We start from the raw sequence: 23,452 nt of genomic DNA, 5'->3' as shown, positions 1-23,452 counted from the left end.
AAAAAGATTGAAAACTACATGTAGGCAAGACAAATAGGAATGACAAAATTACATTTTACAGTTTGCCTGGACCGTTACTTAAGGTAAAAGGATGAAGTTTTACGTTTGTTTTGGTCGGAGGTCACCTCCTAAGCTCTAGGGTTCAGGGGCGCTGACCTTATTGTAACTACGCCACTGACTTATATGCTAAACATAACATGATATACATTATGTATATGTATAGTTTACAATAAATATATAAAGATGCGCCGCAAGGTTTGTAACAAAACGCTGTCGATGTGCATTATTTGAACAGATTTAGTTTAAACTTTCATTCGATAACAACCGAGTAATAACGTTATTTCAGTTCTAGTACCAATACATATGAGCAGTTAAGGGTGAACGATAGTGTATAGTAATTGTTGTGATAAAACGTTTACAAGCTACCTACCTACTTAATTATTACCACGATGGATTCTCATTTACCGCTGGAGATATTTTATTGTTTAGTCGCAATGGTAATTATTATTTTTATTTTTATACTTAGAATTTTAGATTCCAAAAGGAGAATTTTATTAACAAACACTTTTTTTTTCAAAACAACCAACTTAAGGAAGTTATTAGCTATTATTGTTAAATAAGCACTAATTAGTTGAATAATAAAGGCATTCGGATAAGATACAGAAATACTGTAGGTGAATGTTTTCTGTAATTTTAAATTAATTAATTGACGTAGATGCATAAACAAAATATTTAAATAAAGCTAATTTCACTTATGTATCTTATAAATACACAATAGCATATTATAAACATATTATGATATTATGTTCTTCAAATAGTGTAAAATAAATCTTGGCATTTACAAAATTAATAAATTACATGACTTTTTAATCTGAAGTCAAGTTTTCTATTTTATTTTCAAATTAATTCAATCAAAAAAATCACTAAGACCTAAAAGTACGGCAGAGAAAAAATTCAAAAAAAGTTTAAATAAAAATTCGCTGTACAGCTCTCTTACATGACGATATTCTGTTTGATGGACAAAGTACAGTTATGTAAAAATATATATATATATGGAATAAAGTAAACTATTGCATATTTAATTATCACGAAGAAACAACTGTATTCATGCATTTTTGCAATGGCAACAGGGGGGTCATTGGCTACATAAGAAAGATACTGTTACCTTTTGGCGTTTGTTCTTTTACAAGCCATTTTTAGTGTATATACATATACAAGCTATCTCATTTTCAGAATAAAATTTAAATTTTGAAAATAATCGAAATATTCTCGGAAAAATCAAGTTGTTTTTGTTAATTCCATACAAACTTTTGATAATAAATTTATAAATAGACTTATTTTCGATTAGTCTCAGTATTTTACCGTTGAAAGGGTTGAGGGTTCTATTGATTGAGATCATCGATCATCTAAGGGCGGCGTTACTTCTTTGAAAAATACGACGTGGTACCTATAGGGAATTTCGTACAAGCAATTCAAAGCCTTTGAGAAAAGTTACGCAAAAAAGAAAAAAACGCTCACAAAGAAATGTACAATTTTTATGTTTGGTGAACATTTTGCGTTACCTGTATATAAATTTTTAATGCAAAGGTTATGAATGAGTTGTAATTTGATTTTTGCTTTTCCTAACGTACCTACTACATGTAACTGGACTCGACTCTCCCGCCAAGTAATCGGGTAAATCCCAACGGTAAATTTATTTATATATTATAATTATTAATGCATTATGCACATATTATTATATTCAACGTGGAGTAATTGTGTAGTATTGTGCTTCGCAAGGATTTACCGAAAGCACAATTACATAATGTTGCAAAGAAATATTACGGTAATTTTATGTTCGTGCGATAAGTCGTTTAGAATTCTTTTCGCAAACATTGTTTCGGAAATTTGTTTATAGAAAGGCATAAATATTCTGCGTGCATACGAATGATTCATTTTTTTTTAACTAATTCAAATGTAAAACAGTTTTAAACGAAATGGCAAAACCCCTAGAAGAGAAATGCTGTGTGAAGTCCCACATTTTAATAAAGCAATGTATTTTTTCCTGTTGTAATTATGACTAGTAAATCATTGTTGTAGGTGTAGCATTTTATATAGTTCTTAACTGTCGACATGCTACTGTTATGAGATATAAAATAACACCCATAGATGTAAATGATAAACGTATTAATCTATTTTTTTTAGGTGTTCGTCAGTGAATGCTTTTTAGTGCCTCCCCAAAACACTTCATCAACATTGAAAAGTGCTGACGACAGCTTTTTGTACGCATCTGAATTTGAAGAAATGCAGGGACATGCTATAGGTAACCGCAACAATATTATTTAGTTTCATGATTTAAATAATCAGCAGTTTTACGGGTAAAAATTAAATAATACAGGGTATGCAGCGTGTGTCCTTAACTTTTTAGGTGAAGAATTTAAATGAAGAATTTTTTTATTTTTCTGCATGATTTTCTTATATCGTTGGCTTTAATATTTATGAGCAATTTTTGCCTTTTAAAATAATTTTTGAGCTTTCTTTCAAGCTTCAGTTTAAAATATGTAGTGCTAAAATTTAAAACTCTACTGATCTACTCTTGAATTCTAAAGCACGTATCTAGTTAAGTATATTATGAAGAGTGCTACTTTAAAAAAGTTCAAATTAGGCACTCCAAAGACATAACACATTTACTTAACAGAAAACTAAATTTTCTGGAGTGTTATAGGGTCCTCATATGCAGTGAAAAGAGTACCTACTACTTTCGGGACACCCTGTATTAAATAATACACTTCGACAATTTTTTTTATAGAGGAAGTTTTTAATCTTTGAAACTAACTCATCATATTGAAGAAAAATAACTAATTCAAGGACAGAAGGTTTTTATAATCAATTGATCAGTCAGAAATTATTACATACCTATAATTATCAAACAAACATTATTCACTTATCATCATCTTAATACACCTATTGGGGTTAAAGAGAAAAATTGTTTTACATAAAAGTGTAACTTAATTTCTATTATTCAAAGAGGAATGTTGAATGCTCTTATAGTCGTTAATACATATACGATAGTTAGATATTCAGTAGCAAATTACTCACCAGTCGAATCGTAATCTATGCATCAGAAAGTAACACTCGATAACGGCCACACGCACGACACTCGAGCTACTAACGCAACTTAACTAGTGTATGCGCATAAAAATTAATACAGAGTGCTTGGTGGCACCATCTATAATTTTTCATGAAAATTGTTCACTTCTTCCCTGTAGTACTCTACGGTTTTTGTACGCGGGTTTTTTAAATTAACGCACACTTCTAACTTTCAAGTTGACAGTTTAAATGTAAAATTTATTTCTAATTAATGTTTTTAAGCTTTAGTGTATATGTGTATATTTAATGACGATATCTTTTAGTAAGTCGAACTGATTCCAAGCACGTATCACCATTTTCTCAAGTACTGTCCCAGAAAGGAAAAAGATGTATTGGGGACTTATGCGAAGGCTTTGATGACTACCCTCACGAAGAAATAAAGAAGATTCTTCTGAAAAATCCTGTACTTAGTATTTATTTTGATGATCATCCGGCAACCGATGTAATAATTGAGGAACGGTTTAGTGACGACAAAGGAGAGACGTTATGTCTAGCTACTCAGTCCTCTATAGCACCAGAAAAGGCTAAAAATGTAGACAATATAGACAAAGTAATCGTTAATACAAAAGAATTCCGGCAAATCCTAGTTACAGAAACTTGTAGGTGAGTAAACTATTTGATTTTGAATTTGCCCATTTATTACCCTTTGTATTATGATTAGTAAAAATGTCACCCCTAAATTTTACATGAAATTAACTACAAAGGGATAGTTGTATGAAATCTTCAACAATAAAAAATTCTTTTAGTACGCCTAACAATCAATGTCGATTCTTAAATGAAACGCTCCCCCACTATACGACACAGTGCACTCAGAGGTATGTACAAAAAAGACTCTGGGCGGTAGATGATGAAGGGGCTGAGAAAATTACAATGGACAATTTCTTCATTCCGTCCTGTTGCATATGCGAGTTGAAACGAAAGGATAATCCATGACCTAGTTTAAATTATACAAGTCTGTATTGTGATAAAAGGTTAAAATAAGTTGAAAATTCTATAACGTATTGTACCTGAAAAAGGAGATCTTTGGACTGTCAAAAAGGGTACCGTTGTCGATTTGATTCAGTATCTTCTTAGTGTATATTTGTTGTACTTATGTGTGTATATGGAAGTGTTAAACAGTAAAGATGATTTTCTAAGAGCGTCTACCACCAAATTGAAGCTAGTTCCCGAGAAATTCCTTCAAACAAAGAAAGGTGTGTCAGAAAATGTTATATAGAGAGCATTTAAGTGTTATATAAACATAATTTCTTTGATTTTTTGAATTTAATTTTGTTGATGAGACTGAAGAATTTAAAATTTAATTTCGACCATCAATGTTGGCAATCTCCTATCTAAAACTTCTTTAAAACTACATGAAAATAATTTTTCTGTATTACACTGTTATTGGCAAAATTAAATCTTAAATCATTAAAAATTTAAACATTTGTTTCATTCTTATGCCCTCTCCCAGTACATTAAGCTTCCTGAAGTAATACTTAAAGGCTCCCTTACATATTGGGCAAAATAAATAAAGTTCCAATAGGTGAGAGCAGATATCCGGACGTGTAAAATTACAGAATAAACATAAAAAACAATAAAACTGAACAGAGTTTCACTTGTTTGTTTCTCTGAACGATCAGAACAATTTGAATTACTATACATAATGATATGGTTTCAAAAAATATATAATCACATAGAGATAAATAAAAGTCAAATATACCTCCGTATATTAAACAGTATATAATAAGTACCTATTAAATAATGAGAGTAGTTTTATTAGCTATACATATCATCACAATTTACAGAAATGAAGGACATGGTTATAAATTGTTTAATAAGTAAAATAAATTGCTTTCATAAGTACATAAATGCCAATTGTTACCTCAAAAATAAATGAATAGATTGGTGAATTAAATTGTGTAAATATAATTTATTTGATTATACTTTCTTTTTCATTAACTTTAACAAATCTATGTAATTAGAAATGCAATGTTTTATATTAAAAATATCTTACAATTAAATACTGTGGAAGTATCATTTCCTGATATGCTTAAATACAAAAATACATGTCGTTTGAGACTTTTTAAAATACCTATAACTGTAGGACATATTTATGTTAACATACTAAAAAAAATGTTTTCATGTTATAAATAAGAACACCCAACCACCGAAGATATTTATTTTGTGATGTATAAAAAACTCTTGTACTAGTTCTTTCCTTTTTTACTTCTTTTTTTCTTTCTCTTTGCACTCGTTAAATGTTTCCTATCATCCTTCACCTGTAATTCATCTTCTTCTGCGGCAGTAGGGGTTGTTACGTCAGACTTTTCAGTTTCTTCATCATCTTCCTTTATGATTTTATTACCATTAATTTCCAAATGCAAAACTGTAGTTTCCGGCTTTGTTAGTTCTAAAGAAATTATTTTCTCCTGGCACGTCTCTATCTAATAAAAGATTTAATCTCAATTTATTTTGTTACGATAAGTTGATACACATCGACATTTTCCAGTTGAACAAAAAATAAAAAAAATACAGACAACTCCCTCTTTAAATTAAAGGGGGGGGTTGATACACGGACTTGAAGGCCATGATCCAAAGTTAGTTCTCCTGAGGTAAGTCCGCCGATCCAACATTTCACCAACTGCTCAATCTCAACTCAAAGCATACCGTGTCTATACGTGGACTCACCCCAAGAGGAAAAGTAATTGTAGACCACGACCATCAAGCCCGAATATTGAACAATCTTCAGATAACACCGACAGCGAAAGCCTTAGCCTTTTTACTTGTTAAATATTGCACTGTAAATGTGATTATTTTTGACACCCTAATTTTTAAAGGTCTCAAATAACTTAATAACTACACTTGGAATTGAGTTTAAATTTCCAAATACCAACAAAAAATATTTCTATTGCATTATTTCATCGTAGTCAGTGTGTCCCAAAAACATTTAAGTGTCTCATGCTTATCTATATTAAAGCAAAAATAAATTAAAGAAATTAAAAAGTGTTGTGTTAACAATGATGCTCTGTGCTCTTATAGAGATATAACATAGCAAAAATCGCTTCGGTTTTTTGTTAACTAAACTAATTACTGAAGTTAATAAATTAAATTAGATAATTACTTCATGATAGCTTCATATTACAATATTATACAAAAAACCCAGATCAAAGCTACTGATCGTGATGCTATTTTAAGCAGATAGTAATAACCTTTGTTATGAAATGGTCGAAATTCATTTAGATCACTAACTAATGAATAGATACTACAGATTTAAATGGCCTACATTAATACAGCACATTGTAGAATATGTTGATTTGCTTACATTCATAGTTTCGCGACTTCCATTTAGGACGCTACAATAAAACAAAATTAATGTAAAAGCATGGCATCTTCAGATAAGAAGCTATCCAATTTTATCTTTTTATTTCTAAGATGTTATACCACAGCCCTTCACAACTGGATTTGTTTAACCGATCCACTTGCCAAACAATCAATTTTAGCAAGTATATTTAACATATGAATTGGAATATTTCTGATTGTCTTGATTCAGAGAATGTTTGTAAAGGGAATGTAATTCCATGCATATTTTCATATGCAGGATATTTCACTCACACTTACCATTTATTAAAATAATCAACATCCTGTTATATTGTAAGTGTATAAATTACTATAAAAACTTATTTAGTTTATCACTAGCTAGCAGAAAAACAAATACATTACCAAAAGGATAAATAAATTACACTGGTCAAATGATATGATTGACATGATATTTAATTCTAGAAACTGATAACTGGGTAGTTAAAAACTGTATTATAAAACGTTTTGGGCTGTTACCAAGAAATATCGTCAAACCTTATAACTGACCAATCAACTTCAGTGAGACTACTCATCCAAAATTTTACTATAACTTATTACACAGATTCAAATTTAGTTTGATTAAATAAAGGAACGAAGATGATTATTAATAAAACAAAAGAAAGGATTCCCAGTTGTCAAGTATCAACTTTATATTTGTACGTTTGTTCACGCTAATCTCATAATTTGCAAAAGTGATTTGGAAAAAATAATCTAGAAAATACAAAACGGAAATTGCAACAATAAAGAGAGAAACCATGAACAACCTCCTAAAAAATGTGAGAGGTATGTGCTTTTTACATGCATCATAAGCAAAATTCGAAACCTTATTTTAGTCTTTGAAAATGTTAAAAACCGGCCATGTGAAAAGAAGCTTAGAAGAGTTAAAATAAAAACCTACAAAAAGTAAAGAGCGAGAAAGAAAAAAAAGTAGTCAATCTAACTACTGCTGCATTTCAAGTCTAATGGCTGTGACACTAACCAGATATAATGTGCAAGCGTTTCAATTTGTATCTGAACGTAATTTTTAGTACCTCTTTCTCAATCAACTTCTCTACATACTCAACGGTTCGTACACGCTTTTCACCTGTCGCATCGTCAATATATTCTTCAGTGCGACGTGTGACTTTTTCTCCAAGCAACTTCTCGTTTTCTCGCACTGTTGTATTTCCTGGTTTCGATGTGATTGCTAGTTTTGGAAAATCGTTACTGGACGGCCATAGTCGAATACACGCACTGCTATTAGTGATGTTACCCTGAACAGTGTCACAACCATCTATGTTAGTCAATAACATTAGTTACAAGCCACTTTGACATTCAATTCTTTTAAATACATTTTATTAACCGTCAACGATTTCTAAATTTCCAATACAAGAAATTATTAGACAAATACGTTGATGTTTGACAATAATTTTTTACTAATATGTGCGGTATAACATGAGCACATACTAGTGCTACTGTGATATATCCATAAGGGTAAAAAATATCATCCCTTGCGCTTACGTGCCCGTCAGAAACATACCCATAGGGGCTCCTCAAGGTGGGACATGAGTAAGAAACCCTGGGAAGACATGATCAATCACCTGGGCAACCCTAACTGTTATACGACGACTCACGAAAATAATTTTAAAAGCAATTTGGTTGTTTTATTAATTGAAATTAATTTAGTTTAAAGATGCAAACATATTGCTTTACATATTTGAAAATTAAAATAATAATTCTCTTTGCTGTCATACAAAGTAAATATAGCCAAGTTTAATTCAAAAACTAGTGAAAACAAACTGACAACGGTAATGGATTTTTTAGTTAAAATAAAATTTTTAGATGTTAATTACGGAGATGATAGTCACTTTACACTCACAACCTCTTAACACAAAGAACTTAAAAGGCACTAATTTGAATTTCAATTTTTAAAATTATTTGACGATTTTTAAGCAATCTTTCCTTATTCTAGTACCTTCATACATTCTTTAAAGCGTTAAAATACTATAACTGATCAGTTTACTTAGTCATTTACATAAGTAGTAGGCAAAAAAAAACAAAACAAATTAAAAGTAATCAAAAATTGCTAGTTGTAAGTGGACTGTACGGTATGTGTTAAGGTAACGAAAAGAAGACTGGAATGAATTTACCTTTAATATTAAATATTTTAATTCATCCGAATTTTTTTCATTTTTTTCTCCGACCCAAATCAGTGAATTTTAAAAGAAACCTAACAACGCGTTTATAACATGCTGTAAATTGCACGTTAGAATATTATGTCTAATTTCATACGAGAAGATTTCGAGAATGGAGGAAATATAGAAGACAGAAACAGTTCCCAATCCAATACTAAAATTATCTACAAGTTAAAATGTGCCCACAACTCTTACCGAGTCCTGATCCTTTTTCTCGGAAGGATTTAAACCAACCTCTACCATATCGGTCATAGATTTAATGACCATTTGAGCTTGTATCGCGTCCTGTTCGAGAGATTTAAGCCTTGCTTGTCTCCATGCTGCCCGTTTCTCAGCTCTTAGTGCACGTTCTTGCGCAGGAGAAAGAGAAATGTCGTCCTCGTCTGTTAGAAGGCCTTCCGCTCTTATTTTATCTCGTAATCGACGTTCCGCTTTAGCAGTTCGAACAATTCCAATTGTACTAGCCGGTCTATGAGGATAGAAATATAGAAAACTAGTTACCTACCTTCAACAACATTTTTAACTTAAAAAGGCTATGAAAAACTAACATAAGATGATCTAATTTCGGACGCATCAAAACACCTAATCAAGACGACTGTGTCTATACCAAAAACCAGTAGAATCGTAATATGAATTAATGTTTAATGGGGAGTACAGCAAGAAACATTAAAAATTACTTGTAAACATATTTACGTTTACAAATGGTTTGTCTTGTGGCGTATAACTTTAAAAACTATACATTTACCTGAAGATTTTTTCAAATCAATTTCACACCTTCAGAGATTAGCCTGGACAAACATGTTCTTTTACAAGACACACGAAGTAACATCGACGACAACGATGATGTTAGCGGGAGGGGATAAGGCAACGATTAATTTATACAAATGGGTTATATAGAAGTACCAACGTTTTAGACACAACATCCAATTCTACAACAGCTAACAAATGGTACACGTTTAATTACCTGGATGGTTGTGAATCGACCGATTCACTGTCGGAATGATCTAATGTTCCCAAGGAGCTTACTTCAGCTCGAACTAGCGATGCAAATTTTTTTTCTTCTTCGTCCTTCATTTTCTCGATTTCATCCGCACTTAGATAACTAAACGGTTTGGCTGTAAACGAAACGAAGTTTACTATCGATAATGATTCATTGAAGTGTAGAGGTGACTTTCTAGCAAGTATATTTTATTTACCTGGTTTTGGAACTTTCTGGCTTTCATCCATCGCATTTTCAAAAAACTTTTTCTTATCGCTGACACTCATGTTTTTTATATCGCTTTTTGGCGATTGTGGTGGCTATAAAATAAAGAATGTAATGAGGCATAATTTGTTATTTTTCTATTATTGACTTACAGTATCCAACTGCGGTGCCAAAGTGTGCTTACTCATTACCACAGTGGTAGTTTTGAGTTCAGTATTGGGACCACCAGGCGATTTTGGAGCCACAGGGGTTTCGGTTGTAGAACTCAATGCAAGGTTTTCCACTGCTCTTACTACGTCCATTACCTTCTCTACTGGAGTTGTTGCGTGTCTAGCCTCTACGAGACTTAAATCTTCTTCTGACTGTCTTTCAATCAATCCCAGTCGTTTTTCAGCATCCTCCTTCTCAAACTGGTCCAATTCAGATCTTAACTTTGCTTCCTACAAAGTCATTAACTCACCATACCGTAAATAAATAAGAAAATAAGATAGGTTTATTTATTACTTGTCTAACTTCTTCATCTGGAAAATCTAAGGAACTAACACTCTGAGACCGACTGCTTATCGAACCCCCTCTTGTCAGTTTCCCATCTAAAATTGCTTTTTCCACTTCTGCTCGGTCGTATCCTTTGCAGACAGTTATTCGAATGACATTTCCACAGGATCTTAATGCACTAACTGCTTCTTGATGAGTGGCTCCCAGTAGGGATTTACCGTTAACTTCGATTAACCGCATACCAGTTTTCAATCTGCCATCTCTACGAGCCGCACCAACAGAATTAATTTTTGATATAAATACACCTTCGTCGGTTCTATCAAGAGGATTTCCTCTTTGCCCCTGCAAGCCGCCTTTTATGTGCATTCCAAGCTTCTCGTTTTCTTCTTTCATCAAAACAATTTCCTAAAAGTACCCAAAAGCGTTCTGAATAAAGTAATTATATTTTCACAACGATATCAGCAGACCTGAAAACCATCTGGCAGTGGATCATGACGTATCGTTAGCTTAATTTGGTCCACAGGTCGTAGAAGTTCCATGACAGCTTCTTGGTGGGTAGCTTGCGTTACGTCACTATCATTAACTTTGAGAATTCGATCTCCAACTCTGAGTTTTCCACTCATTGCAGCAGTCCCATTTGGTACCATCTTAAATATTGTAATTTTCATTAACGACAAAGACTATTTAAAGAACAAATTATTTATCAATTTTTGAAAATTTTACACTTACATGAGAAATAAATATACCGGGTTCTTTTGCACCAAATGGTATGCTAGAGTGATCAGTTCCTCCAATAATACTGAATCCTAGAGAACCTCCGGACTTGTTTAAAATTACGTTCTGAAAAAATTTTTTATTTCCTACTAATTTCAATGTCTACAGTGGGCAATAAAATTGTGATCGAAACAAAATGATTCTGTAGTGATCACCCAGTAACAGTGTAGACAATATAATATTAAAAACATAGTCACCTTAACAGAAACCTACAAATCATAACACTATTTTCAGCACTTTTCCATCTTCATGGTATTCGTATAACATCTACTGATTGTAAATTGTAAAGAAACAGATAAATATACTGTAGTAGGAATAATATAATCATACTTAATGTGCAAATAATAAATATAACGCTAATTTGCTAATAGTAAAGAAAATAAGAGAATGTGTAATAAACCACTTGTTATATTAAAAGCTACGACAAAGCTCTAAATAATCGCGAGACTAATAGTCTGTTGCAAGAAATGATAGTGTTTACCCAAGAAAACAAAAAATGTTTATACATTTTATAAAAGCGTAGAACCTTAATAAACCTCAAAAATATTATTGTCGTCAGTGAATAAAACTGCAACAACTACACATAATACTTTTTAAGAAAATTAATAAGCCAATCACGTGACGTCAATAATAAATTCTTTCCACTTGCTAATAATTATGTTTTAGACTTTTTTGTGCTAATAAAACAATTTTAGTTGCAACTGAGTAATATTTGAACTAAGCTAAAGCAAATGAAATACTTCAGCAGTGGACAGTTAAAAGTATTTACGATTCATTCTACTTTGTTTCACAATTAACAAATTTCATATTTTAACTTTTAATGGTCAACATTTTCATTGACAATTACATATATTTTTCTTATGGATAAACTGTTTTCAAATGACAGATATACAAAATAAGATAGATCAAATTAAATCAATAATAATATCAATACTTACGTTTGGTTGTAGAATGTCTAGAGTAACCTGCAGTCTTTTTTAATAATTATTTTAATGAAATAATGGAATAAAGTTTTTTAAACAGGAAGTTTGTTTAAAATTTAATTACTGAAACGTATTTCTTTAAATGGGAAGGTGATAAAATGAACAATAAGACCGCACCCAAGTAAAATACTGCAAAAGGGGTCTATCTACTCACGCATTTTTTTTTTTTTTTGATAAAATGTATGGGAAAATAGGTGGCAATTGCAGGTAGAAAATGAGAGAGCATGCATGGAAAAAATTGGATGGCTCGCATACCTCAATGATCACGGGCACAACCAGTTTATTATCGGTTATGCGAGTGACCACGGTTTCAGTGAATGTACTCTTGGTGATGGTTTCGGTGATTCTTCCTGGCCCCGTAGACGGTGGGGGCAATTCGATCGTATCCGGCTTGCGAATCGTTACGGTCACTGCGGAACTAGGTTCGGTAGGAGGGGAAGGTTTTTTAAGGAAATGATCAGGAATCATGGCTTGGAATTCCTCATTTGTGATAGGCCTTGGCAGTACCTGTAAATCGTCTCCCTCGAGAGACGAAAATGGTGGCGGATCCGCCTTATTATTGCGGTCCTTATCTGCAGCAGCTTCCTGGTGGTGGTGGTTACTGTTGATGCTAGCGTTTGGAGTCATTGTTGGCGTTTGGTTTTGGTAAGCATAATTTTTCGTGGTCGATGGAGTAGTTGTGGGAATTGTATGCTGTTGTTGACTAGCAGTTGTATAGATAGGGGGCAAAGTGCTCGAAGAAAACGATTGAGTTTGGTCTGGGCTTTTAGTACTTAGCTTTCGCGGAGCGGGTTGGGGAAGATCAACTTTGGGCGGAAGTGTAGCGTAACCGTTGGTCGATTTTGATTCAGACAAAGGCTGATTGTAGTTCTGTAATAAAAACAACATGAGTAGGGATAAAAAAACTACATATTTTAATATTAACGAGTTAACTTTCATGAGATACTCAGAACGTCGGAGAATTGTCGACAAGCTACCATAGTAATAAAAATAACAAGGTTTTAGAATATTTTTTTACCTTTTTCTCTTTCTCGGATGCTATGGTGTTGAACTGCTCCGCATTTCTGTTTGTATATAATCCAGGATAAGCCTTTTGCAGGGCGAATATCGACGAGGGCTGATTGAGATTACCAGAGGGCACGTTTACTGTCCGTTCAACAACAATTCTAACAAATCGTTCCAGACCAGTTAACAAACTGACCGCTTGATCATGGGTGGCCATCGCGAGATCGATGCCATTGATCGAGACAAGTTTATCACCAACAAGCAATTTTCCATCTCTATGTGCTGCACCTCCCTCGGTTATCCGTGATATATACAGATCGTCACTGCCAGGCTGGAAGCAAGGCGATCCCTTACCGCCCGCAACACTAAACCCTAATCCTTGCGAATCACGTATGAGAGTGGTATGGATCAAAACTCTTTGTGTGAAGTTATCTTTATTTTCTTCCGGTAATTCTGGAGGGGAAGGAGAAGCAGGTTTAGGAGGTTTCGCGATGGTATTGTTGTTTTGCATATCGCTTTTGATATCGGAATTTTCGACAATTTCAGGAGTCACTTCGCGACTTACTTCCAGAGTTAATAGCGGACCAGACGCTTTAAGAACTTCGACGGCATCATAGTGACTTACATTAATAACCGAAACTCCGTTCACTTTGAGCACTTTATCACCGACGCAAAGTCCGGCTAAATCGGCAGGGCCACCCCTTGTTATTTTTGATATGAAAATGCCCTCGTCGTCGCCCTTAAAAGGTGTTGAACCTTTTCCACCCGCTATCGATAAGCCCAGACCTGTATTTGATCGTTCAATATGAATTTCGTAGATCTCTTCAACCACGTCCACCGCTGATTTAATGTCACCACCAGCTATAAGTTAACATAAACATAAGCAATGGGCGTGTTATTCGGATTAAAATATATAATCAGAAATAAATATATTATTACTTAAGTAACTTAAATGTTTTTTATTTATATGTCATTTTAAGGATATTAAAGTGGCCTGAAGATTTTCGATTAGCTTTATTAAAATTTGCTGCATGAACCTAAATGATTTAAATATTTATGACAGTTACAAAACTTACTGTTTTGCGTTTTTTATGGAATATTTTTGTTATTATATCATTACAGAAATCATGAGATCATAGTTTTACGATGTCCTTTTTTTCACAATTAAATAAATTAGCAATCAACTGAAACATGTCGAAGTTTCTTATTAATATGAACAGGTACCTCTCTAAAGTGAGTGAAAACGAAATAACAATATTTACTGTCCTATAAGCGAAGGCTTTATGTTAACCAAATATTATGGTAATAGATACTTATTTGCATTACTATTATTAGATACTACTATGTATTGTGGCTATTTCTTTTTTTAAAGATATCTTCACCTTGCTTAATAATAGGTAACGCATCCGATTATGTCAACCTATAAATTAACTCAATTACGTAAACTCTAAAAAGCGGAACATTACAACATTAAGCTTACATATAGGTAAAAGAATAATAACAAAGAGAACATGTTTGTTAGATAGGTGGGTGGGCCTATAATTAATCAAATTGAAACAACAGTAAAGGAGTTGTAGAATTTCAAACGGATTTCGCTTTTTATCATCAACTTTCGATTATCCTAACACCACAATCATACTAATGAGGTCCCAAATGTATACACCGTGTCACAAGTTTTCATACCATACAACAAATTTATTATTATTTTTTTGCATGTAGGTACCTAAATGGTTTAGCAAGTAAAATAAAAAAAAAAAAACTGATTCAAATAAGGTCGTTACACTAATATCACCTCTCAGTGTTATAAGAAACGTGATTCCTTGTTAATTACCTATAACTTGTAGGTAGTATAAAAAAAAGTTTTTCTCGACCTCTTAAATCTGATGAAGTTATATATATCTATCTAATTATGCAAAAGTTTTAAGACACATTTCTAGTATGCACGGATAATCAAATAAAAGCTTATTTAACTAACAAATGAATTTAGAAAGGGGGGCATCAACAACTATTATCTAAAAAAATAATAGCAGTTGCAATCAACTGCAACTTACGAGAACAGGAAGAAAGAGAAAGAGACTTCTGAAACACCTTTCACTATAACTGTAGATAGAAACATAATGAATTCACCGGTAGAAATAAGTAGCTCAATGTTAAAACTGATAATTCAGAAAAAATCGTGCAGCCGTTATTTTATGCAAATTTCATGAGATCAGCACAACACCGGCCAGCATTTATATCAACGTTATAATCTGCTTCAATTATATTTTAACATCACAAAATTGAAGCAGTAAATGTAATGTTATGTACACATATTAAATTCATAATGTACTTTATGAAAGGGATTTCCATTATTTTCATTTTTAAAAGGTTTTAGGTAGCAAAAACAATACAAAAACAAAACGCTTCATTAAAACAGTTAAAAGTATAAAATAACGTAATGTTTGAAAAATGAATCATCTATGTTAATTTGTACACTACCTCGTGTACCTATGAACCTACTTACTGTACTGCATAAAGCACTACCTACACAAATAATGAACCTCTGACATAATAACACAAGCATTTAAAAGTGAGGAATTCGACGCTGTGTGCTCAGGTAATAAACAAATAACAACGTATCTCACACAGGTAGGAAAAATAATACGCAACATGGATAAATATGTTTGTAGAATCAATTTGTTACTACTGTAAATACTATCCAATGTACGTAACTATGTGTCACATAGGTAGATTACCTGCTGCAGATTTCACAAAATATTTTGTCGACGCATCATCCGGATCGATAATTAAATTACGATTAACAATAATTACATCGGCCCTTTTGCCTTTCAGGGTTTTCGTTTTTATGTTGATTTTGCGCCCACTACTTTTTACACTTATGTTTTGATGTTTCTGTCTAACACTCATTATAATATAATTTTCTAACTGCGACAAACTTTTGTAAATCCTTGTACACTACAAGTCCCTATGTACACTGTTACACGAAACAATTAAATTTACAATAATTAGACTTGTACGGTTTCATTATTCCAAGTACGCTTTTCTTTATTTTATTTTCGTCATTGCTGCGGTTTTCATTAAATGGGTGCGACCTACATGCATGTTATTACACCTGCGTCTTATCGTTATCAGCTGAATCGCGAGCGGTCTAATCGCAATACACCACGCAGCGCTCGACTTCGCTGCTGACTGAACAATAAAAGTTTTATAACATTAATTTATAACGAACTGCACCAGCTCACTTACCTTCACTGCCAATTGTGACTTGTTCCTTCTCCAGCGAATTCAGCGGTGTAGTGGTACAAGTTTCAGAAATGTCATCTCTACGCTTGAGCACCTTAAAAGAAAACATTAGCTTGGATTACCTGCACTAATCGTAAATTATCAATAACTATGTATCTATAACTGCAAAAGCGTTGAACGACAATTATCACATGCTGCTAATGAATATATACAAGGTGTACCGCAAATCTCAACCATTGCGCTTTACAAGGCTCACTCTTAGATTACCTTCAAATCTTGAAAACTTTTCTATCGAACCTAAGCATGCATGTAATTTTTTAAAATAGCTTGAAAATTTTCGAAATTTATTTTTTTTGCAAAAGTATAACTTTTATTTTTACTCTTTCTTTGATGTAAACATTAATTTTAAAGTGGCTACTGAACTCACTGATGCGTTATAATGCAAAATGGAAAGGGAAACTTTTACCAAACTTAAACTTTTCATTAGGCACATAGGTAGTACTTTATGTTCATATTTTTTCGTAGACAAAAATTGATAATTTCTGCAACACCCCCTGTATATATATAGGCACATGAATTGAAATGGGGCACAAAAACAATGTATGCACTATCATATATGCAGTTACATAACCCATTCTAATATGGTAATAAATATGTATCTATCTAGCAAGTAATAAAGCAAGTGTTATATTTCTGAAAAAGATACTTTGCATCGCCAAGTGCACTCAGCAAAATATAATAAATAAAAGCAACAAGTAGATGCAAAAAAATTGAATAAATTTATAACGAAAAATAAAGGTACTTTACTTTTTCAACGAAACAAATACTTTTCACTCTGCAAACGACAAGTGCATAATTAAATATAAAAAATAAAAATGTGTCTTCATACTTTTTGAAAGGTCCGTAGTTTACTACATAAATAATGTTCTGTTTTCTGTATTACTAGAAAAAAACCTATGTAGTGCACGGTATATGGTAAATTGGTAACACACAAATTACAAAAACATATTGTAGCAGGAAGTGCTAAAGTCTGGTAGAAATAGATGTCTAATCGAAATACACAGTACAATTAATGGAATGCATACTGTTAATTGTTAAAAATATACTTTGGAAGAGAGAAAAAAATGTTTAAGGAGGTATAGTCTTGCAATTGTTTTTTGCTTGTAATTCGAGCTTACTGAATAATAAATAAGTTGCAGGAAAAACACATTCAAGAAATTACGTCCTAATAATATTCTAGCAAAATACTAACATTTACCTACAAAGACATCAAGCGGAAACAAACAGGGTCGTATATGACAACAAAAAACACTTTTCGAACTGTTAGTTAGTAAAATTGAACCTGGGCAATGATGGACGTGATCTTGTCTTTGTCGACGGCCGCATTCACGCGCTTATTTTTGAGATGGTGCGGTGTATCTCGACGATGCAATCGGCTAGGTTTCGCTGAACATGCATCGTCACCGCTATCCACATTACCCGTGAATCCCACTCGCTTTGTAGAGAGCTCCTAGCGTACCACAACAGCCATGGGAAGATACCAAACATTAACATTAAGTAATTCTTAATTAGAGAGGAATTCATCTAGTATACAACATTCCTAAGTCGGAGGGTAATTATGTACATAATTAGTCAAAGAAGGCGCTTATTTAATAATTAACTCTCATGCACATTAAAATTAAATTGTAACATGGTGCTTAATTCAATTATTTACGTATCAAATATAAACCGCCAAAGTCAACTGACTTAATATGCAAAATCTCTCCAATCACATGAATAAGTTGCACAACTGATAAAGGTCAGGTCGTAACCTGGAGAATTGTTTTGATCGCGTTGGTATCATTTGATGGGAAACACGATTAGAAATCAATGGGCTATTTGACATTGAAATCGCCCATTTATTCTACCTATCACCCTCTACAAAGATTTCAAGATTTCAACTTCATAATCAAGAACGTTTTGTTAGAATGTTCCCGTTATATGTATGAACAAATACGGTAAATATGTAAAACACCCGTTATATTTTAATAGCCAGACGACCGAAAAATTCTACCACATTCAATATAGCGTTACTTAAAACATAATCTAGTAAAACTGGAAATTTTGTAGATAGCAAAACGCCCTAGTCTATAAATGTTATTTGAGGTGGCTTATAAACTATTGAATTGTATTCAAACTATTTTGAAGGAATTATTACACGTTTAATGAAAATACAGTGCCCAGTTAATGCCCTTATTTCCACCATATAAAACTGTACTCTACTACCTAAATTGGAAATTTTTATCCGTTAGTTCTGTAGCTGGACTACTACTTTTTATAACTACACCAAATTTCAACTTTCTATGTCAAATGTCACGACTGTTCCATTTTATTTCTTTGTAACATTAATGTGGAACGTTAAGCTGGTAATCTGATTCATCAAAAAAAGCATCCAATTTTTAAAATTAATGTAGGTACATATATGATCTATTTAATAAATCGATCATTCAGTTCAATCACAAAGTTATCTAACGGCACAAATGCTGCTGCGATAAACAGATACTTAAACTGAACTGCTACACTTTAAATATGTTCTTGCAGCTCGTTTTAAAAGGTCAATGCTTTGCTTCAATGGTATGAAAAATGTGAAAGTCGCTCTTGTTTACAGGGCGTCCCATAACTGTCGTTACAAATTACAATGAATTTCGGACGACGTGACGTGCAGCTATCATCATTTAATTTTTTGTTTTAATTGTCACGAACGATAAACATTTGAAAGCATTAACTTATTTTAAACGGAGAACCTAAAAACTGACGCTACGATTCAATTAAAAACGTAGAAAGTGAAGTTTTACGACAAACTGGCGCCTATATTTTATTTAAAGTTTAGAATAACTGGAACTTTAGCTAAAAACCATGTATCAAATTTTTTAACGATATATTTGCGTTTAAAGTAGACCCTCAATACTGTGAACTGCATATGCCAGACCACCGTGTGTTATGAACAAATTAAAGTACTAAATCTTCGCTTACAGTTCATTTCTCATAATAAAAAAAATAACAGTTTTATTTTGAGTGGCGAAATAATTAAACGAAAAACAAAATTAATTAATTCATTAATAAGCGAAAATGATAAACAATTTACAGCAAGTGGCGCTTTAAAAAACAATTTGGAATTCGTTCTACCTGAATGTGGAATTATGTTATGTTAATTATATTTATACTTTCAGAAAGGAGATATTGTTTGTAAGTATTTATAAAAATAGACAAACTACTTTCAAAGAACGTACTAAACCTGTCTAAAGGTATCTATAAGATATCATCAATGTATAAAATATAATGTATAATCTACTCCCCCCTTGTATTAGATGATACATCTACAAGTCTGTAATTACTGCATATCTATACGTTAAAACAATTTTCTTGAAACTTACATTATCAGTGCCATCATCATCGTCTTCCTCTTCTTCCGAACTTTCTCTGCTGTTTTGGTTATTTTCGATAAAGTAATTATCGCCATCTCTGTCTACTCTCGTTTCCGGTATTTGAACGATGGGATTAGCTGCCTCAACGATAGGCTCCGACTGAATGTCGCTGCTCTCTTCTAAAGAATTTTGACCCCTTGCAAAAAGCTTATGAGCTTTGGCTTTTAGCTCTTTAGGATGGGGGGTGTTCTGTCTAACAAATGGCGTCTGTAATCGAAAAAGAATGTTAACATGTAAAAAGAATATAAAAATGGCTTTTTAAAAACAATTACCTCTTTGGAGTCAGGTTCTTGAGGGTCAGTGAACTTAACAGAATGTGTCCTACTGGCTTCGCGCTCCTCCCAGTCGTCGTCACTTCCAGCATCCTCTGGAACTAAAAATAATACTTCAATACAAGCTTTTACGTGAATTTTAAGAAAACTTATTAATTACTCCTTCAATGAAGACTACTTATCGTAACTAGATATGTATTTATATAATTTATGTAACATAAAATTACCTAACTGATATTTTCATTCCAAACATAAAGCATATACATGAAAATGTCGCTTATGACCTATACAAATTCAAATCAATTACACTAAAATAGGTCTCATTGAATAAACAGTGCTGTAGGTAAAACATATAATTTATATGCAAATCTTACTATACAGGGTGTGCCTTTATGGATTTAAAAAACATACTTTATTAAAGCAGGATAAACCTTTAGTTTAGTCTGATATAATTAGTAAATATTTACTAAACAATTAATGAAGGATTAATGATATGTTCAGTCTACTTTTATTCACCAAATATTAAATATAAAAGAAATTATGAGTGCTATCAGCACAGGGAAAAGTAGTATTATGTAGTCAGTATCAGCAATTTCTTATGCGAAGTGTACGATGTGTTGCATACCTATTTACAAACAATTCCTTTAAATTTAATTTTTCAAACAATATTTAACACAAAGAAAGTGATTAAACAAATTGTTCACAAAAGTGAATTTCCACTACTCGAAACAATGGTGGTAACAGTTTCGAGCTCACAGTAACTTATAGGGGGGGGGGGGAGAACTAGTGTTTAAGTAAAGTACATTTAATACGACTATCACTGATAAAATGCCATAAACGGCGAGGCAAACGCCATCTGTAGTACAACGCTTGCTCTTAATGGAATTCAATATGACCAACACGGCCCTAAAAATGGATATCTACTCGATCAACTGAACTGTTATCACTCATAATTATTATGTGCTAGCCTAATTATGAAATTTAATGAACAGTTTAATAAACTGCCCAAAGAAGTCAATAGATATTCATTTTTTAAATGTCACTACATTATCTGCAATTTAAATATAGGATATGCACATATCATAACTACCCTTCAATTGTTCTTTAATTTGAATAAAGAAACAAAAAAAGATGATGTTGAAATTTACTGACAAACAGATTAAAAGGACGACTTACCCGAAGGAGGTCTGTATTCCTGTTGAGGCAACAAAAAACATGTTAAAACTGTTTTTCCAGTAGCGTTATCAGTATCAGTTTGAAATGTTAATAATGGTTGAGCTTGATTTTCACTTAGCCATACAGCTTTGAGTCCCAATTGTATTAATGAAACTGGTAAGTAGGGTAAACGATTGCCGGAAACATCTAAGACATGTAATGACTCACATTTGCCCAATGTATCGGGCAACGAAACTAACCGATTATTACGTAAACTTAATACACCCAGTTCACGAAGATTACCGATTTCATCTGGAATCACAGTCAAACTATTGCGATCAGCATTCAGGTTGGTCAATTTAACTAAATTGCCTATTTCTTTTGGCAGTTCGCTAAGAAAGTTCTCAGTCAATATGAGCTCTTGCAGGTTGCAGCAGCACCCTATTGTACAGTTTAAAATGGTCAGTCTGTTTTGGTCCACTTTTAGAATACTTAACTTCTCTAACTTCCCAATACCATTAGGTAATGTTTCTAGGACGTTTGTCGATAAATGCAAATCAGTTAGGTTCTTTAAACCAGAAATTTCTTCAGGAATGCTTTCTAATCGATTTTCTGACAAATCTAAGCATGTTAAACTTGTCAGCTCCCCAATTTCAGGGGGTAACCTTTGCAACTGGTTATGATCCAACCATAATTCTTGCAAAGCTGGTAATTTACCAATATGTGGTGGCTGAAAATATATAAGCAGCATTTTAAAGTGAAAATTGAGATGAGAAAAACTCTTGGACTGGTTCACAAATGTTTGTACTCAGTATTTATTCAGTTAAATACCCCTGAAGATGCTCTAATAAAATAAAATGTACACAGCTTTTCCAATAAAACATCTGTGAATCAATTCAATACAGTTCATTAAGAGTTAAGGGCTTCACTATCTTTTAATATTAAATAGCGATCACACAAGAGTAAAATATAACAATTTTGACTCACCAGCTCTTCTATTTCATTATCACCCAAATCAAGTCTAACAAGCTTTACCAGTTCAGAGAGTGTGGCAGGCAATTCCTTCAATAAATTTTCACGTAATTCTAAAGACTCTAATGATGTGAGCATACCAAAACTAGCAGGTAAGGATGTAAGTGACATATCATTGAGTCCTAGAGTTTTTAATGATTTCAATTGACAAAAAGTAGATGGAAGTCTTGGAATTGGATTTGAGCTAAAGTCTGCTACTTGCAAAGCTTGCAAGGCACCAATACTCTCAGGTATATCTGGTATATCTAAAAAAACTTGGTTGCAATATCAAAACATCTTTATGTAATTATAATCATACCATTTCTTGATACATCTAATTCCACTAAATTTTCAAAATTCTGTATATCAGGTGGCAGCCTATTAATTTCATTATCACTAAGCCCAAGTTTTCTTAAACGATGTAAACGAAAGAAATTCTAAAATAAGGTCATGTTTACTGATAACTATTTACATACCCTAAAAGATTGTACCTTTGGCAAATCTCTGATATGATTGGCATCGAGTAACAATTCCTCTAAACTTCTTGAATATCTTAGGATTTCTTCAGGAACTGTTGGTAAGGAGCTATGTCTTTTATCAACATACTCAACTTGCCTATTGCAGCCTTTGAAAATTGGAATACAACGAAACATTGCGTTTAGGAAATGCAAACACAACACATAACTTGAAAAGTGTATTATTACAGAAATTACACGTCAAATTATTTAAAAATTTTGCATTTCTATCACAAACGCCACTCCCGAAACCACCATTATAGTTAAAGGTAGGGTAATGTGTTAAGTTGTGCAGCGTTAGAAAGAGAAAAATATATGTTACACTAATACTGTGGAAACATAAAAATTAATAAAAACGTTTAAACAACGACACCGCACTACACTTTTTAATACCGTTATCTGAAAAAACAACCTCGTCTACAACTACTAGCTGCATTCATGTTACGCCTGCCTGACATCTTAAATCATTTGACAATCGACTCGTAATGTCTACCGTCACCATGAACGATCAAATTTCATTACACAACAATTATAATATGAAAACTATTAAAACAATAGTATTACCTTCATCATAAACTATTTAAGTAAATAAAAATATTCAAAAACATTAAGATTTTCCAAAACCTTTTACAATATTGAACTATTCAGTTCTATCATTTCTATGGCTAAATGAGTTAATTTTCAAAGTTATA

General features: G+C 32.6%; 2 protein-coding genes across 7 annotated transcripts; one reads left to right on the top strand and one right to left on the bottom strand.

Annotated features, from left to right (window-relative positions):
- The first annotated feature begins 259 nt into the window (after positions 1-259).
- LOC108743081 (protein spaetzle) lies at positions 260-5,051 on the top strand. The gene is made up of 4 exons (XM_018478504.2): positions 260-497; positions 2,185-2,302; positions 3,393-3,732; positions 3,876-5,051. The coding sequence occupies exons 1-4, from the start codon at positions 450-452 to the stop codon at positions 4,060-4,062; spliced, it is 693 nt and encodes a 230-aa protein (XP_018334006.1). The 5' UTR covers positions 260-449; the 3' UTR covers positions 4,063-5,051.
- On the bottom strand, positions 4,828-23,233 carry LOC108743080 (protein lap4). Of its 6 annotated transcripts, none has more exons than XM_018478498.2 (19): positions 22,737-23,233; positions 22,565-22,682; positions 22,222-22,511; positions 21,256-21,964; positions 20,080-20,180; positions 19,757-20,014; positions 17,686-17,853; positions 16,347-16,437; positions 13,114-13,961; positions 12,351-12,965; positions 11,068-11,178; positions 10,806-10,985; positions 10,348-10,743; positions 9,996-10,283; positions 9,836-9,938; positions 9,604-9,754; positions 8,835-9,108; positions 7,497-7,718; positions 4,828-5,552 (listed from the first exon to the last, which is right to left on the bottom strand). In XM_018478498.2, exons 1-19 carry the CDS (start codon positions 22,896-22,898, stop codon positions 5,316-5,318), a joined length of 5,322 nt encoding a protein of 1,773 aa, XP_018334000.1. In that variant the 5' UTR covers positions 22,899-23,233; the 3' UTR covers positions 4,828-5,315. The 6 variants fall into 6 exon arrangements, with proteins under 6 accessions (XP_018334000.1, XP_018334003.1, XP_018334002.1 ...); XM_018478501.2 differs by having other exon boundaries at positions 12,603-12,965; XM_018478502.2 differs by lacking the exon at positions 7,497-7,718 and adding an exon at positions 6,431-6,461 and having other exon boundaries at positions 5,400-5,552.
- Positions 23,234-23,452: the final 219 nt, after the last annotated feature.

Source organism: Agrilus planipennis, unplaced genomic scaffold, assembly GCF_000699045.2.
Source record: "Agrilus planipennis isolate EAB-ADULT unplaced genomic scaffold, Apla_2.0 scaffold223, whole genome shotgun sequence".
Taxonomy (NCBI): Eukaryota; Metazoa; Arthropoda; class Insecta; order Coleoptera; family Buprestidae; genus Agrilus; species Agrilus planipennis.
This window is presented reverse-complemented; position numbering and strand designations above follow the sequence as displayed.